This window comes from Ogataea parapolymorpha, chromosome VI, assembly GCF_000187245.1.
Source record: "Ogataea parapolymorpha DL-1 chromosome VI, whole genome shotgun sequence".
In the NCBI taxonomy this organism is placed as follows: domain Eukaryota; kingdom Fungi; phylum Ascomycota; class Pichiomycetes; order Pichiales; family Pichiaceae; genus Ogataea; species Ogataea parapolymorpha.
The window spans coordinates 327,034-341,374 of NC_027861.1; the positions used below are offsets into that span (position 1 = coordinate 327,034).

Below are 14,341 nucleotides of genomic sequence, written 5' to 3' on the forward strand. Positions count from 1 at the left end.
ACCGCTTTTGCAAAAGGTAATCATTGAACCACTACGCATGTTTTTTAAGGTGACGTACACGATTTGGGAGCAGGATACGAAAATCATAGAACTTGGCATTTTTTTTTCATTTTTTTATTTTTTTCACCGGCCTAGCTGCCAAACCGGGCAGTGTATACCAAAAATAAATTGGTTTCAGTCCAGCCTTCTCGAAGATGTTTCAAAGTATAAAACACATGGCTGGAATATAAAGGGCCAAATTTCTCCATTGGCCTCTACTTATCATACCCAATCCAACTTTAGTCATTCTTTTAATGTACCCAATTGATGAGTCGCCTATGCAAGAGGGTTTGCAATCTAGCTACTGGAAAATCGATTACGGCTCGCCATTGAATCCGTACGAATTTCTAAATTGTATGGATGTCAGCCAAGACTTGATTGCCGTTGGATCTTCGTCAAGCCTCCAGAATGTCAAGATGTTTAAGCTGGACACCGAGAAGAACTTGCTTGGTTACTTGACCAGCTTTAGCGCACCAAACGTCTGCTGTATAAAATGGTTGCACAATGTTCTTGACGAGACAAATGATTTAAATTTGATGATTACTGGCCACACTAATGGCATTGCTAACCTGTCTCTTATTCCAAACGTAAGGTCTGCTAACTTGACCCACGTTGACCTCATCAAGCAGTTCAACCACCAAAAGCATACTTCGCTAACCGACATTGGGGACGACTTTCAAATTGAGATAAGCCCGAAGTCATGGAAGTCTTGTCTGACCAATTCTATGATGTCTATCTACAAAGAGAATATCTTTTTGTGGGATACTTCAAGGTCTTCGAGTCCTCTCTACAAGAACAAAGCTCGGGGTATAAAATCCTTCGCAGCTAGCGAAAATAACGACGGATTGATTGCCTTCGCAGGGTCCTTTGGTGTCAGGCTATTTGATATGAGATCTGCTACCCAAACAGAGCTCTGTACTTCGACGTATCTCTCGTACAAGCGCACTAAAACGCACCTCATAGAATGGTCTCCACAAAACCCATATCAACTATGTGCTGCAGGGGAGGACAGAAGTATCCAGCTGTGGGATATTCGGAAAGAGCAGCCGCTGGCTACCATGTATGGCCATTCAGGTGCCATTACAGCCATTGAATGGATCTCGAAAAACAGTATTTTTACAGGAGCCAAGGACGGACGTATTGTCCATTGGAATATGAAAGACGTTGTGTTTCGAGACAGTCCAGTCAAGTGTTCTCTTGGAGGAAAAGATTATGAAAGCTATCAGTGTGCTACATCCATCGAGTCTTCCAAAACTGGAATTGTCAGCTTGAGCTCGTCTAACGGAAAGCTTATCAGTCTTGATGACAGTTATATGGGGCTGCACCGCGAGTCGGTGCAGCATTCACTTCGCAAACTCAGTAACCATTCTGATGTAACACTAGTCGAACAGGCGCCTCTTGACAAGTTGATGCGACAACTCAATCTTTACCTCGGTGATATAGAGACCTATATTTAAGATCAGTATGTCGGCAGGTCATTTTCATAATCTTCAATAAGTTCTTTCAGGTTGGCACTCAGGAAGGCGTAAAAATCCTCCAGAAACTCACGTACTAGAGAAATGCTTTGTGGGTCCATAGTCGATTGTATCACTAAATTGGGCAGAATGGCGCAAAGTCTCAGTAAATGGTTTACACCGTAAATTTGCGACATCTCAGAGTCGGGAAATTTATCTAACACCATCTTGTATTGTGTTCTTTCATGGCGGTAGAGAAGTAAGGAGCCTAATGCTTGGTTGAAATAGAGCCGTAAGCTGCGAGCAATTTCAAGCTTGTTGTCGAGCGCGGGGTCATCCTGAGAAGTTGAGGACAGTTGAAGTTGTGTAGTGTACGCTGTTACAATGTTCGCAATGCAGTCTTTAGAAGGCAAGTGAACCAGCTTGCGCTTTTTAGTCACATTTTCCCAGTCGTCTACCAAAACGTATTTTATTGAATCGGGGATTAGGACTTTCAACTCAGCCCTTTTGGAAGGTTCTGTAAAGTTCGATGGTGCGTTGTTTGTCTGCCTAACTGTGCCTTTCAACGTAAGTTTCACTTTAGGTCGGTTAGAAACGGATGATCCAACAGATCGATGGCTTTGAACTAACTCCTTTTGCTTGATTAAGTTTTCTTTGTTATACGGCAAAATCCTTTCCGGCGTGACCCATTCATCCCACTTGGACTTCCATCCTTTGTAGTGAACAAAATAAGCCTTTGAGGATCGATATCTCTCCAGGAACGTCGGTTCTGGTGCGGTTTCAACAACATCTTTAGTTTTCTCGTCATTAAATTTGATTATCTTGGATAAGGGATAGAAAATCTTGAGTATCTTAGCTTCATACAGTAACTCCCCTTGATAAACTAGCGCTCGGTCACCAAGCTCGAACACCGACATGATTTAATAGTTTGGTGCGTGATGAAGAATCGAATATTATTGTCGCGATCAGAAATTTTCGAAATTTCGTCTCATCATTCTACCTCTATTATACACTACAGACAACAACAGAACACGCTCTTGAAAAAGCCAAAAATTCCTTCCGGAATCTCTTCTGTGTCCTGCTGATACGGATCTCCTGAGGAGTCGTAATGGCCGTTAGCAGCTCCCAGAAGAAGCCGAGTGTTCTCATCCACTTTCGACCGTGGTTGACTCTCGTGTGGATCGCTTTTCGTATGCTGTGAAACGCGCCGCGTTGGAGCGAAAGCCTTATTTGACTTGTGTTGTCTGCTAGCATGGTGATTGTTAGACCCGTATCCATTGAGATTAGTTTTCCTGTTTTTATTCCAATCCCAGCCTTTCCCATCGTTCAGCTTCATCCAGTCGTAATAGCCATCGTCCACCTCGCCGATGTCCTCTAGCGCGGCATCCATCAACGATATGAGATACTCGTAATTAGGCTCTTCTTCGAAGCGCAGGTTGCGAGCATATGTGAGGTAGTCTGCGAACGATTTCGGTAGTTTATGACAGAGCTGCTGAATTGAAGTGGCCTGCTTTTTCTCCCCGATCTTTTCATACTTCATCTTGTTCGTAGGTGCCTTGAGCCCTTGCCACGGGAGCTCCCCTTTCAAAAAATACAGAAAAACATGACCAAGAGATTCCAAATCGTCTCGTCTCGATTGTTCTCTTCCCAGATGCGTGTTGATAGACATGTACCGTGCAGTGCCGCTTAGCGACTTCCGTTCTCTATACGGTATATGCTGTTTGGTGACAGGATTTCTGTATTGCTTGATCATTCCAAAGTCCACCAAATATATCAGATTGTCGTCAGAGGTTGCGCCAATAAGAAAATTGTCGGGTTTGACGTCGCGATAAATGAGATCATTCTCATGAACAAATTGAATTCGTTGAATCATCTGCTTGGCCACCTGTGCCACCGTTTTGACGCTGAATCTTCTACCACACCACTCGAACAAGTCTTCCAGCGAGGGTCCGAGTAGTTGTATTATGAGTATGTTGTAATAACCTTCTTGACCAAAATAGTACACCTTCGGAATACCCTCAATTGAAAGATAGTGATGGTTGTCGTTCTCAGGTCCATCGCGCAGGTAATTGTTTATGGCACTGTTAAGAATCTTGTACGCTTTGAACTCGTCCTTAAGCTGCGGGGCCTCAGACTTTCGGCTCTCAAACTTTATCGCCACCGGTTGGTTATCTCTCAGCAAATCATAGCCCTTGAAGATGATACCGAAAGAGCCTTCGCCTATTTTTTGTGCAATTTGATAGTGTGAGGCTATTATGTTTCTATTCACCTGTTGAGTAGTATTGGCAGAACCCGATCTTTTATGTTGCAAGGCTGACATAGATTGAATTAGGTGTTCATAACAATCACGGCTTCTTAGACTACTAACTCAATCGTAACTAATGCTTTTTCCTGGTTTTGTTTCTCCTCCTTTTATCTGTTGATATACTCAATCATTTCTCGCCGCAGAAAAATTTTATGGCGCTGGTGCACGGATTAACTAGGTGGAAGCTAGGATGGATGTAGCATTATATATCTAAGATCATCTAAATCCAGCGACTTTGAAAGCTTGAGCAAGGTCTTCGATCAAGTCGTCTGCGCTTTCAATACCTGCGCATAACCGAATCAGGTCTTCAGGGAACTCTCTTTCCTTTCTGGTTTCCGCAGAAATCGATGCATGACTCATCAAGCATGGAAGAGAGATCAGTGAAGCCACATATCCAAACGACACTGTAACAGAGTATAGCTCACAAGCCGCAATGATTCTCTTACTAACAGCCACATCTCCCGTTTCAAAAGACAGCACTGCTCCGGTACCTTTACATTGTTTCTTGTGGAGCTCGTATTGTGGATGAGATTCCAACCCTGGATATCTGACCTTTATATTTTGCGACTCGAGCCACTTTGCAATTTTCATTGCGTTCTCCTGCTGTCTTTCAACCCTCAATGCCAATGTCTTGAGGCCTCTGAGCAGCAGCCAAGAGTCGAAAGGTGCAATACCAGCACCTGTAGCGTTGATAACAAAAAAGATCTTTTTGGCCAACTCATCACTGTTGGTTGCAATCACTCCAGCCATAATGTCGTGATGTCCATTCAAATACTTTGTTGCAGACTCGTATTGGATATCAGCCCCCAGCTCCAAAGGAGACATGAACAGCGGCGTCATCATGGTGTTGTCGAAAACAACCACACAATTCGGATTTTGCTTGTGGGCGTGATCTGCAATGGCCTTAAGATCACAGATCTTGATGAGAGGGTTAGTTGGGGATTCCAGGACGACCATCTTTGTGTCCTTTGTTATTTTGGAAGTGATGAGCTCTAAATTTGTAGTGTCATAGTGACCCACCTTGATGTGATTGAAAGTTTTAATATATGTCAACAGTCTGTCAGTTCCACCGTAAAGATCATCGCCAGCGACAACTTCGTCACCCGGGTTCAAACTTCTTACAATAACATCCAAAGCAGCCATTCCAGAATTCAAAGCATAGACATGCTTGGCTTTCATGATTTTGGACAGGTGGTTCTGCAGAGCTGAACGAGTAGGATTTCCCGACCTGGTGTAGTCATACGGACCCATTTCGTCAAGGTCTTTGGCCTTGAAAGTTGCAGACATGTATGCTGGAGTAATTGAGGCATTGTGGGTGTTCGTGTCGTCCACGTGCACAAGTTCTGTTTCAAGCGATAGTTTCTTAGTCATTGGAGAAAGCAGTTCGAAATTTCAAAAAGTAAAGCCCGACGCGATGAGGTAAGTAATCCTAAATTTTTGGGTAGTATAAAATCCAACTCAATAAACTCACTGATATTTGGATGTATAGTTTGTTTTCAGCGTGAAATAAGGTACCGTTTGATGAGCTCGATAAGTCCAGGAGGCAATATATGAAAGGTTTTGATTCTACCGCCTCAATGTGATTTGAGTCCCCGAAAAAGAATCTTGTTTTATATTTTGTTCTAGGCGAAGGCAGGGAGAATACATCTCTATTTATAATCAACACTAGGAGGTGGAAGAGTGCCCCAAAGTGAGTCATATTAGGAGCCATTGCATCTAATGATTCAATTCTTATGCATGATGCTCATAACGTGCTGATGATGCCGTGTGTTCTTAAGTTGTGTAGCATGGCCCCCATATTTCCGATTAGCTAATCAAGTGTGTAAATTTTATGAATTACCCCATCTTTTGTTGCAACTCCAATTCATGTTTCTCTCAAGATATACACGTCTGAGCATTTCAAAGCGCCCCTTTATAGGCCGCGGACTTCACATTGTTGCAGTTCATCGGGACAATCAGCACAACAACCAAAAGATGAAGTTTGAGTTCACTCCCGAGAACAAAGAGCTCGCTAAGGAGATTGTGAAGAGATATCCGCCGCAATACAAGAAGTCCGCAGTCATGCCTTTACTTGATCTAGGACAAAGACAGGCGGGGTTCACTTCAATCGCTGTCATGAACCACGTAGCCGAGCTCCTCGACATGCCGGCTATGAGAGTGTACGAAGTTGCCTCCTTTTACACTATGTACCATAGAGAGCCAGTTGGAAAGTACCATATACAGATTTGTACAACCACGCCTTGCCAGCTGTGCAATTCGGATTCAGTCATTGAGGCAATCATGAAACATTTGAACTTGCAACCAAATCAGACTACCCCAGATGGGTTATTTAGTCTCGAGGAGGTTGAGTGCCTGGGTGCGTGTGTCAATGCTCCGATGATGCAGATCAATGATGACTACTACGAGGATTTGACTGCCGAGTCCGCTGTGGAGATCCTGGAGGCATTAAAGTCCGGAAAAGACGTTCCTATTGGAACAACCAAAAGGGAATCCTGTGAACCGTTTTCAGGGCCAAAGGTTTTAGTCAATGAGCCACTGGATGTCTCCACTCTCACTCGCAGCGATCTGTAGCTTCCTGTGGCCTATTTATATATTTATTGACTATTAAATTTAAGATTTCTAGATATTTAAGATTTCTAGATATTTTAAGATTTTTAGATCTTTAGTTTTGCAGATTTTCTATTTTACCGTGGAGCAAGTACTGTGTGATGTTTCTCAAGCAGAAAATGGCTGTCTGATCGAAATTTTCACTCGTTGCCGATCCCACATGAGGAGTCAAGGACATATCTTGTCTCTCACAATGGTGAACCAACGGCTCTTCAGGGAACACGTCCAAACCCACAAATCCTATATGCCCATCCTTCAGTCCTTGTATCATATCTTTGTCATTGATGAGGGACCCACGGCCAACATTAACAAGAATAACACCTTTCTTCATCAACTGAATGACATCCTTATTGATCATGTTGATCGACTGTGGAGTCGCAGGAAGACAAAGAACTATACAATCTGATTCGGCTGCCACATCATGAATCCTGGCTGCGTAGCGCACTTTGTAGCCCAATTGAGCCTCCTCCTCAAGGGAAAGCTTGTTCCTTTTGATATAAATGATGTTCATACCTAGACTGGAAAGTCTCGTCCCCACTTCTTTACCAATTGCCCCAAAACCTACGATGGTTGCAGTTTTCCCCACGGGCGAGTGGACATCAATGGTCCCCACATGATGTCCAAAACAGTACTTCGACTTCTTGCTGTGGTCAAGGACAAACACCCCGCTCTCAGCGTCGAAATTCTTTACATTTCCCAAAAGCGAGCGGGCCTCGATTGTATGCGGGTTTTGGCGGAGAGTGGCTTCAAACAAGCCAAACTTTCGAAATCCATTCAAGACATGGTATAGGACAGTTTCTGCCACTGCAGGAGCACCATAAGTTGGCGAATTGCAAAACTTGATTCCTCTTTCACGTAAAGCTTCCAGATCTAATCCACCAAATCCTGCAGAACAGACGGTGATCAATTTCAACGATGAGGGCAGCTTGGCCACTAGCTCTTTATCCAGATTTCCAATCTTCCCAAGGGGAGCCCATGCACCGTAAATTGCCTCGATATTGTGTAATTTGGTTTTCAGATCAGAAACAAACTGTTCTCTAGAGACTAGCTCATAGAATACGACATCAAATGTTTTCGTGAACTCTTTAAATTCTGGCAAATTCTCATTTAGACCTCCGAAGAAAGCGACGAGAGGCTTTGTACTGCGCTTTTCAGTCATTTTTCTTCGTCGCAACAAGGCCCAGTTAGAAAGCAATTTACTTTTTTTCGTGAATATCTGTATAAAGATGGAAAGATTTCTGGCGAATTTCATATTATAACATATCTATACTTAGTGGTGGTGGCCTTCTCCAGTTCCCAAATACTTCAATTTGTACACGGAACCGCACTCCCAACATCTGGCAACCTTCTCCACGGTAGGCTTGAGCCACATGATCTCATGAGAGCCAGCAGGAGAACCGGTGCATCCAACATATCTGTAGTCGTCGTACGAGTTCACAACGATTGGGTCGGCCAAGGTACCTTTTCTGGAAGAGTCAAGAGGCTCGTTCTCGAAAACCTCAACACCCTCCAGCTTACCAAGTAATTCAAGTCTTTCAAGACCAGTAGCTTGTTCCAAATCCGTAGGAACGGTACCTGGTTGAGCACCAGGACCAACTAAGTCGTACTTGTCAACAACTTCACTAAGGCTTTTGGCTGTCTTAAATTCCTTTGGAGCCTGCGATGCATTTCTGGCAATGACAGAAGTGGAGAAGAGTCTGGCCGGTCTGGCTAGTCGGATGGTTTGTCTTAACATCTAGAAAGTTAGCACGAGAATTCTGGCAAGTATGACCTGTGATAACCTGTGATCAGCGAGCCAGGCCGGAAGTACCTACCTTGATTGTAATTCGATACAACTAATTGTTTTTTTATAATTTTATATTGTCTTTAACTGGTTGGCTTCCTCGCGAATCCCTGGTAGGCCACCACGTAAAATATATTTTCACCCGGTGTAGTGGCACGATTCACGCTAGCCAATTAAATGCGTAATATTAGAACATATGAACACCCTTACACGCTGATGGGGACTCGCGAACCTTTCGCAGGTTTGACAATTTTTCAGAGAAAACAGGATATCACGTGATGTCTACCGGGGTCAGGTTTTCCCTTGCAATATTAATTTTGTCCGCCCAGCAGGCCGTCCACTTACCGGGCGTCGGGATAAAACTCGCGGTGTTTTGGTCAGGGCACCCGGTGGGAGCACCTGCGACGAATTTTTCATTAAATTTTTCATATTTTATTTTATAGATACTAGTGCAAGTAAGTAACTACTGCTGAAGGAATACTCTGCAACGTTCAATAGCAGGATAGCCATACCAAGTCAACAATCTAGAAATTGGTTCTTCCCACCTTTGAATCATTGCGTATTCCATCTTAGTATATTCTAACCATTCAGCATGCCAAAGAAGAGATCATCCAACGGAAGAAACAAGAAGGGTAGAGGACACGTCAAGCCAGTCAGATGTGTCAACTGCTCCAGATGTGTCCCTAAGGATAAGGCCATCAAGAGAGTCACTATCAGAAACATGGTCGAGGCTGCTGCTGTGAGAGATCTGTCTGAGGCTTCCGTCTACGACGAGTATCCACTGCCAAAGCTGTACCACAAGCTGGCTTATTGTGTCTCATGCGCTATCCACGCCAGAATTGTGAGAGTCAGATCTAGAACCGACAGAAGAATCAGAACTCCACCAGTCAGACAAAGATTCAACAGAGAAAGAAGAGTTTCTCCTGCTGACGCTGCTAAGAAGGCCACTGCTTAAATTGTGTTGTAGAAGTGCTGATGTATAGCGTACAGTAATGATATGTTGATAAAATATAGGACAGTAGGTTGTTAACGGTATGGATGGTTGCGGTGTTATGTTCTGAAGTCAATTAAACATCTTTACACCGATATTTATGGGTATTGCAAGCAAAAAATTGTACTGGATTCCAAGCGGACCTAAACTATTAGAGGGGCAATCATAGAAGGCGGGCTGCAAGCATTTTATTAGCGATTACACTATTTGGTGTGTTTTCTACAGATATTTACAAAAGCATTACTCATAGTGGCAAGTCAAAATACAAACCGCATTCCTGCTGTCAATTGATTTGGGGCATCCACTGTTTTTTTTTGCTGAAGCATCAATAGGTAGTTCACTCACATAGAGCCAGATATGGACGATTCCTGGAAATTCAGCCAATGTTTTGGCGATAAAGGTGACATTGAGAACATCACCGAGGCGGATATCATCTCCACGGTCGAATTCGATCATACCGGCGATTTCCTAGCAACAGGCGACCGTGGAGGACGAGTTGTGTTATTTGAAAGAAATGAGAACAAGAAAACTTGTGAGTACAGATTTTACACAGAGTTCCAATCTCATGATGCTGAGTTTGATTACCTCAAGTCGTTGGAGATCGAGGAGAAGATCAACAAGATCAAATGGCTGAAACGTTCCAATCAATCTAACTTCTTGCTTTCCACCAACGATAAAACGATAAAGCTATGGAAGGTGTTTGAGAAGCAGATCAAGATGGTATCGGAAAATAACCTTAGCGAGAACTCGGTTTCGTCTCCAAAATTACACTCACAATATTCCTCGTTCCATACAAATGCCAATTTTACACAATCCTACCCCATGATTTCATCTGCGGCAAACCTAAAGCTTCCAAGGCTAACCATGCACGATACCATCACAGCAGCTCAACCAAAAAAGATATATGCAAACGCTCATGCCTACCACGTAAATTCAATCAGTGTGAATTCCGATCAAGAGACTTTCATTTCTTCCGATGATCTCAGAATCAATTTATGGAATTTGGGAATAGCCGACCAATCTTTCAACATTGTGGATATCAAACCGGTCAATATGGAGGAGCTCACCGAAGTGATTACAAGTGCCGAATTCCATCCTACAGATTGCAACTTATTCATGTATTCTTCCTCGAAAGGAACCATCAAGTTGAACGATATGCGTGTCAATTCGCTGTGCGATAACCATGCGCGTGTATTTGAGGAATATATGGATCCATCCAACCACAACTTTTTCACAGAAATAACTTCCTCTATATCAGATGTCAAATTCAGCTCAAACGGCAGATACATTGTGTCGAGGGATTATATGACAGTTAAGATATGGGATATAGCGATGGAGTCGGAACCAATCAAAACAATCAACATTCACGAGCAGCTCCGGGATCGGTTGTGTGACACATACGAGAATGACGCGATCTTTGATAAATTTGAGGTGCAATTTAGCGGAGACAACAAATCCATTATGACCGGTTCATACAACAATAATTTCATGATCTACCAAAATGTGGTGGGTAACTCAGGCCCAGAAAAGGAGATTGTGCTTCAAGCGGATAAGTCAGCATTTAAAGCAAAGAAAATGAATTCGAACAAGCGGAAGAATTTAACAATGATGAATAAGATGGATTTCGACACCATCGACTTCAAAAAATCAATTTTACACTTGAGCTGGCACCCTAACGAAAACTCAGTTGCCATTGCCGCTACCAATAATCTATATATCTTCTCTGCTCTTTAATTAGAGAGCGTGGTAGTCATTCTGTCATCTGTATGAAATATATTGATTTTGTGTACGTGCTAAACTTTAATAGTCTCTGATGTGTCTGTTCACATCTGGGTTCCAGAACAAAGTCTTGTCGCCATCTCCCCAGAAGAAGTCCTTTCTTCTAATGTTTTGATATGGGTAGTCTTTTGGCCACTCCTCGTCAGAGAGGTGCTTGGTGTGTTCTCTGTGGTGAGCATGTTCAGCCTCAACGAAGTAAGTGTTGACAGCAGTCAAGGCAATGACAGGGAAAGCAACAAAGTACGTGATTTTCTTCCACAGGCTAGAGGTCTTCTCAGAGTGGTGAATGACGGCCTCGTAGTGCTCGATGAATTCCTTGGCCTTTGCTGGGTCTGCCTTTTTGAAAGCAGGCTCGTTCTGCACGGATGAGTTGAATCTTCTACCAACAATTCTCGCTTGTCTAATTCCAATGGCTCTCAACATCTTGGTTTATGGTTTATTGGAAGCCTGTTTATTAGTTACACCACTAATCAATTTTTTTAAATCCGTTTTTGACCATCTTCTAATTGGTGGAGTGAGATTTCTGCCAGGTGCGGAAATACGATAGTTACCCGGATCAAGCGATTTATTGGTACGGATCGACTTGCTATCGAGACCGAACAGCTCTTGCACACTTGCAACACGAGTTCTTGTACATCCAAAAGGTCTCTTCTCCAAGCACTTATCTGACTACAATTTCACTACTAGAGATGATCTATATCAACAAATTAGCAATAACATAATCGTTCAATTAAATACCCCGGATCCTGTTGGTCGTAAGGACAAGCTTATCGTCAACCTTATTAACCTTTTCGCTGATATCTTTCAGATTTTTGTTCTGTGACATGATTTCTTGCGAAAGCAAATTGGCTTTGCGTCTCAGATTCGTTGCCAGCTTTTGCGCTTCATCCACGTTCTTGCTATACTCGACCTCCATCCTTTCATCCTCCTCATCGTGTTCTTCTCCCAAAAATCTAGAAGCCTCCTTCACACGTCTTTCGTACTCGTACTTTTCTTTCAGCTCCGAATTAACAACGGGCTCTTTTGCATCGCGCAGTTGGTCTATGATCTCATTTTGAGTATGATACAAGTTCGAACTGAGGTTTGCGTCTCTTTCCCTATCTGCTTGTCTCTGAGCAAGGAACCGCTGTTCAGCAGCCCTCATTCTCGACTTTTTGGTGAATGGGTTGCTGGCCTTTATATGGAACAATCCCCTGTTATAATGCTCTAACTGCTTGACATGTTCATCAACAAACCGTTGATGCGTGTCCATTCCATTTAATGAGTTCTCCATCTCATACATCTTCTCTTTTTGTGCACCAATAGTTCCCAAAGTGTTGACAGCCGTGTCATCTGCCTGTCTCAGATGGCCCAAAATGTTGTGTGTAGATTTTAAAGTCGCTTCTCGAACATCCTTGGTTTGTCGCTTGATACGATTAATTTCTTCCTCTTCCTCGTCCACTTCCTCTTCAACTTGTTGCTGATCCGAGTCTAAATAAGGATCATAAGTGCTTGCAGCAGCCTGAGGGTATGAGTTAGGATCAAAATCGTCATCTTGAGTTTGTGTTTCGTATATGTCTTGGGGCGGTTGTTGTTTTTGTGTAGTCTGCACTTGCTGCAACTGTGGTTGGTGCAGACTTTGCTGGTTGACGGAAGCGGAAGCGTCGTTATCATAAGGATCGAATGTATGGTAGGAAGGAGCGCCATCGTACCTTCCAAAACCTCCATATTGAGTTGCTGTTTCTTGCGTCACATTCGAGACTGTCGACTGTGTAGCAGGATTGTATGGATCTTCTGAAGATCCGGCAGACGATTCCTGTGAAGCCGGTTCTTGATGGATTCGGGGCATCAGCGCAGGTCGATCCTGGGTTTCATCTTGAGCGAACTTTGAAAACTCTCCGAACTTAAATTTTCTGCGATGGCGATTCTCTTCATCCTTCACACGGATGCCTTCATCTTGCAAGAACTCTTTGACGTCCTCCTTGGACATCTCCTTTGGGGGCTTGAATATGTTCCTAAGACCCATTTTGCTAGTATACTGTTATTTGCCAGAATTTTTTTAAAGCTCCCACAGAGTATGGCAGATTATGTGTCAGCAGGTGTGGCTCAGTAAATTAGCAAGTTGACTGACTCTAATCAGTGATGTCTAATCAACTGCACCATATCCAAGAAGGTTGTAAACAAGTGTTGGGTAATGCACTTTAGATCCAGAAGATCATTCTCATATACGGCCGACTGATGGTAGCTTCCTGATTTGGACAGCAATTCAAGTTACAATTATATTGAGATATACCCATACTGGGACTGCATAACACCCATATGGATCATGCTTGAAGATGCTAATATACAATTTAGATACACTACAATAGAGTTGCGCTTGGCGTTTAGGACGGGAATGATCCTAGAATTCCAGCGATGTGGCTGTTTTGGGCGAGCGGAATTTTGACAGATCGAACTGTAAGATTTTTGGCCCTGAAAAAAAAGCATGTTCAGGTTGGCTGGTTGGTAAAATTTCCTAATCTATTGTATAGCATTGTCATATCTATTGTATCGAACGGAGACCTTTTTTGATTATTTTTGATCGCCATGTCCATGTATGCTTTTACGAAGACGCGTGTCGGTCGCTGAAATTGTATAGTGGTAGATTCAGCTGAACAGAGTTGGCTGGCCGTAGCGTGCCCGCCTCACCTCGCTTGAGGAGCAATGATATCCCAATCGGTAGATAGAGTTACCGGGTATGGACTTGTAGCAACAAGGATTACATGATAAAAACTCCGATCACCTGGAATCAAATTCTAATTTAGAACCTGAATGACCATTTCCACGACCACTGTTAACATAAGGACTAGAGTTCTCGAAGAGTTATTCATTCGAACCTGAATGCAGCATCCAGGATGCGCTCCGAATGCAGAATTAGCCTATCCAAATTTAGCGACATGCATAATCCCCGAAATTAGAAATTAGTAAGATTTTCTTCACCTACGTGCGGCCAATTGTGCCCGTGGAACGCGTAGGAATGCTAACAGTTAGCAAGCGTGAATGCATATGGCAAGCCCAGCTCGACACCAATTGGAAGCCAATAAATCCAGTTTTTCTCACTCCTTTTAGTACATAGTTGGCTATCTTTGTTGCTACTCCAATTCTTCTTTATAGTCACCTTAGATCGCGGTTTTCTAAAAATTCCTACGTGTTTAAATAGATACTGCATATCGGGCAAACGACTTCTAACAATAGCCCTTTAGCTAGATTATGCAAAAAGAAATTTCCAAAGCCCCTGTGTGGACGTAAATGCGATCCGTGCCTTCAGCCAAATTTGCAAAAGCACCGCATCACTATAAATTGGAGGACATTCCCAGAGCCTCCAAAGCCGTATAGAAAGCCCTTTTATTTTAGGTTTAATTCTG

The 14,341-nt window shown here is 43.1% G+C and overlaps 11 protein-coding genes across 11 annotated transcripts; 4 read left to right on the forward strand and 7 right to left on the reverse strand.

Annotated features, from left to right (window-relative positions):
- Window positions 1-293: 293 nt before the first annotated feature.
- Window positions 294-1,496, forward strand: HPODL_01283 (Protein DSE1; the record flags this gene model as incomplete). Its single annotated transcript, XM_014077789.1, has 1 exon — window positions 294-1,496. The coding sequence occupies one exon, from the start codon at window positions 294-296 to the stop codon at window positions 1,494-1,496; it is 1,203 nt and encodes a 400-aa protein (XP_013933264.1).
- A 2-nt stretch (window positions 1,497-1,498) lies between these two features.
- HPODL_01284 (Chromatin modification-related protein EAF3) lies at window positions 1,499-2,410 on the reverse strand (the record flags this gene model as incomplete). The annotated part of the gene is made up of 1 exon (XM_014077790.1): window positions 1,499-2,410. One exon carries the CDS (start codon window positions 2,408-2,410, stop codon window positions 1,499-1,501), a length of 912 nt encoding a protein of 303 aa, XP_013933265.1.
- Window positions 2,411-2,505: 95 nt separating this feature from the next.
- HPODL_01285 (casein kinase I) lies at window positions 2,506-3,813 on the reverse strand (the record flags this gene model as incomplete). The annotated part of the gene is made up of 1 exon (XM_014077791.1): window positions 2,506-3,813. One exon carries the CDS (start codon window positions 3,811-3,813, stop codon window positions 2,506-2,508), a length of 1,308 nt encoding a protein of 435 aa, XP_013933266.1.
- Window positions 3,814-4,014: 201 nt separating this feature from the next.
- On the reverse strand, window positions 4,015-5,169 carry HPODL_01286 (Cystathionine beta-lyase; the record flags this gene model as incomplete). The annotated part of the gene is made up of 1 exon (XM_014077792.1): window positions 4,015-5,169. One exon carries the CDS (start codon window positions 5,167-5,169, stop codon window positions 4,015-4,017), a length of 1,155 nt encoding a protein of 384 aa, XP_013933267.1.
- A 603-nt stretch (window positions 5,170-5,772) lies between these two features.
- HPODL_01287 (NADH-ubiquinone oxidoreductase subunit, mitochondrial) lies at window positions 5,773-6,369 on the forward strand (the record flags this gene model as incomplete). The annotated part of the gene is made up of 1 exon (XM_014077793.1): window positions 5,773-6,369. The coding sequence occupies one exon, from the start codon at window positions 5,773-5,775 to the stop codon at window positions 6,367-6,369; it is 597 nt and encodes a 198-aa protein (XP_013933268.1).
- A 91-nt stretch (window positions 6,370-6,460) lies between these two features.
- Window positions 6,461-7,564, reverse strand: HPODL_01288 (alpha-ketoisocaproate reductase or hydroxyisocaproate dehydrogenase; the record flags this gene model as incomplete). The annotated part of the gene is made up of 1 exon (XM_014077794.1): window positions 6,461-7,564. The coding sequence occupies one exon, from the start codon at window positions 7,562-7,564 to the stop codon at window positions 6,461-6,463; it is 1,104 nt and encodes a 367-aa protein (XP_013933269.1).
- A 111-nt stretch (window positions 7,565-7,675) lies between these two features.
- Window positions 7,676-8,240, reverse strand: HPODL_01289 (Subunit IV of cytochrome c oxidase; the record flags this gene model as incomplete). The annotated part of the gene is made up of 2 exons (XM_014077795.1): window positions 7,676-8,140; window positions 8,220-8,240. 2 exons carry the CDS (start codon window positions 8,238-8,240, stop codon window positions 7,676-7,678), a joined length of 486 nt encoding a protein of 161 aa, XP_013933270.1.
- A 540-nt stretch (window positions 8,241-8,780) lies between these two features.
- Window positions 8,781-9,143, forward strand: HPODL_01290 (40S ribosomal protein S26; the record flags this gene model as incomplete). The annotated part of the gene is made up of 1 exon (XM_014077796.1): window positions 8,781-9,143. The coding sequence occupies one exon, from the start codon at window positions 8,781-8,783 to the stop codon at window positions 9,141-9,143; it is 363 nt and encodes a 120-aa protein (XP_013933271.1).
- Window positions 9,144-9,536: 393 nt separating this feature from the next.
- On the forward strand, window positions 9,537-10,913 carry HPODL_01291 (Protein phosphatase PP2A regulatory subunit B; the record flags this gene model as incomplete). Its single annotated transcript, XM_014077797.1, has 1 exon — window positions 9,537-10,913. The coding sequence occupies one exon, from the start codon at window positions 9,537-9,539 to the stop codon at window positions 10,911-10,913; it is 1,377 nt and encodes a 458-aa protein (XP_013933272.1).
- Window positions 10,914-10,979: 66 nt separating this feature from the next.
- On the reverse strand, window positions 10,980-11,381 carry HPODL_01292 (cytochrome c oxidase subunit VIa; the record flags this gene model as incomplete). Its single annotated transcript, XM_014077798.1, has 1 exon — window positions 10,980-11,381. One exon carries the CDS (start codon window positions 11,379-11,381, stop codon window positions 10,980-10,982), a length of 402 nt encoding a protein of 133 aa, XP_013933273.1.
- Window positions 11,382-11,688: 307 nt separating this feature from the next.
- On the reverse strand, window positions 11,689-12,963 carry HPODL_01293 (Protein transport protein SEC9; the record flags this gene model as incomplete). The annotated part of the gene is made up of 1 exon (XM_014077799.1): window positions 11,689-12,963. The coding sequence occupies one exon, from the start codon at window positions 12,961-12,963 to the stop codon at window positions 11,689-11,691; it is 1,275 nt and encodes a 424-aa protein (XP_013933274.1).
- Between the last annotated feature and the right edge of the window lie 1,378 nt (window positions 12,964-14,341).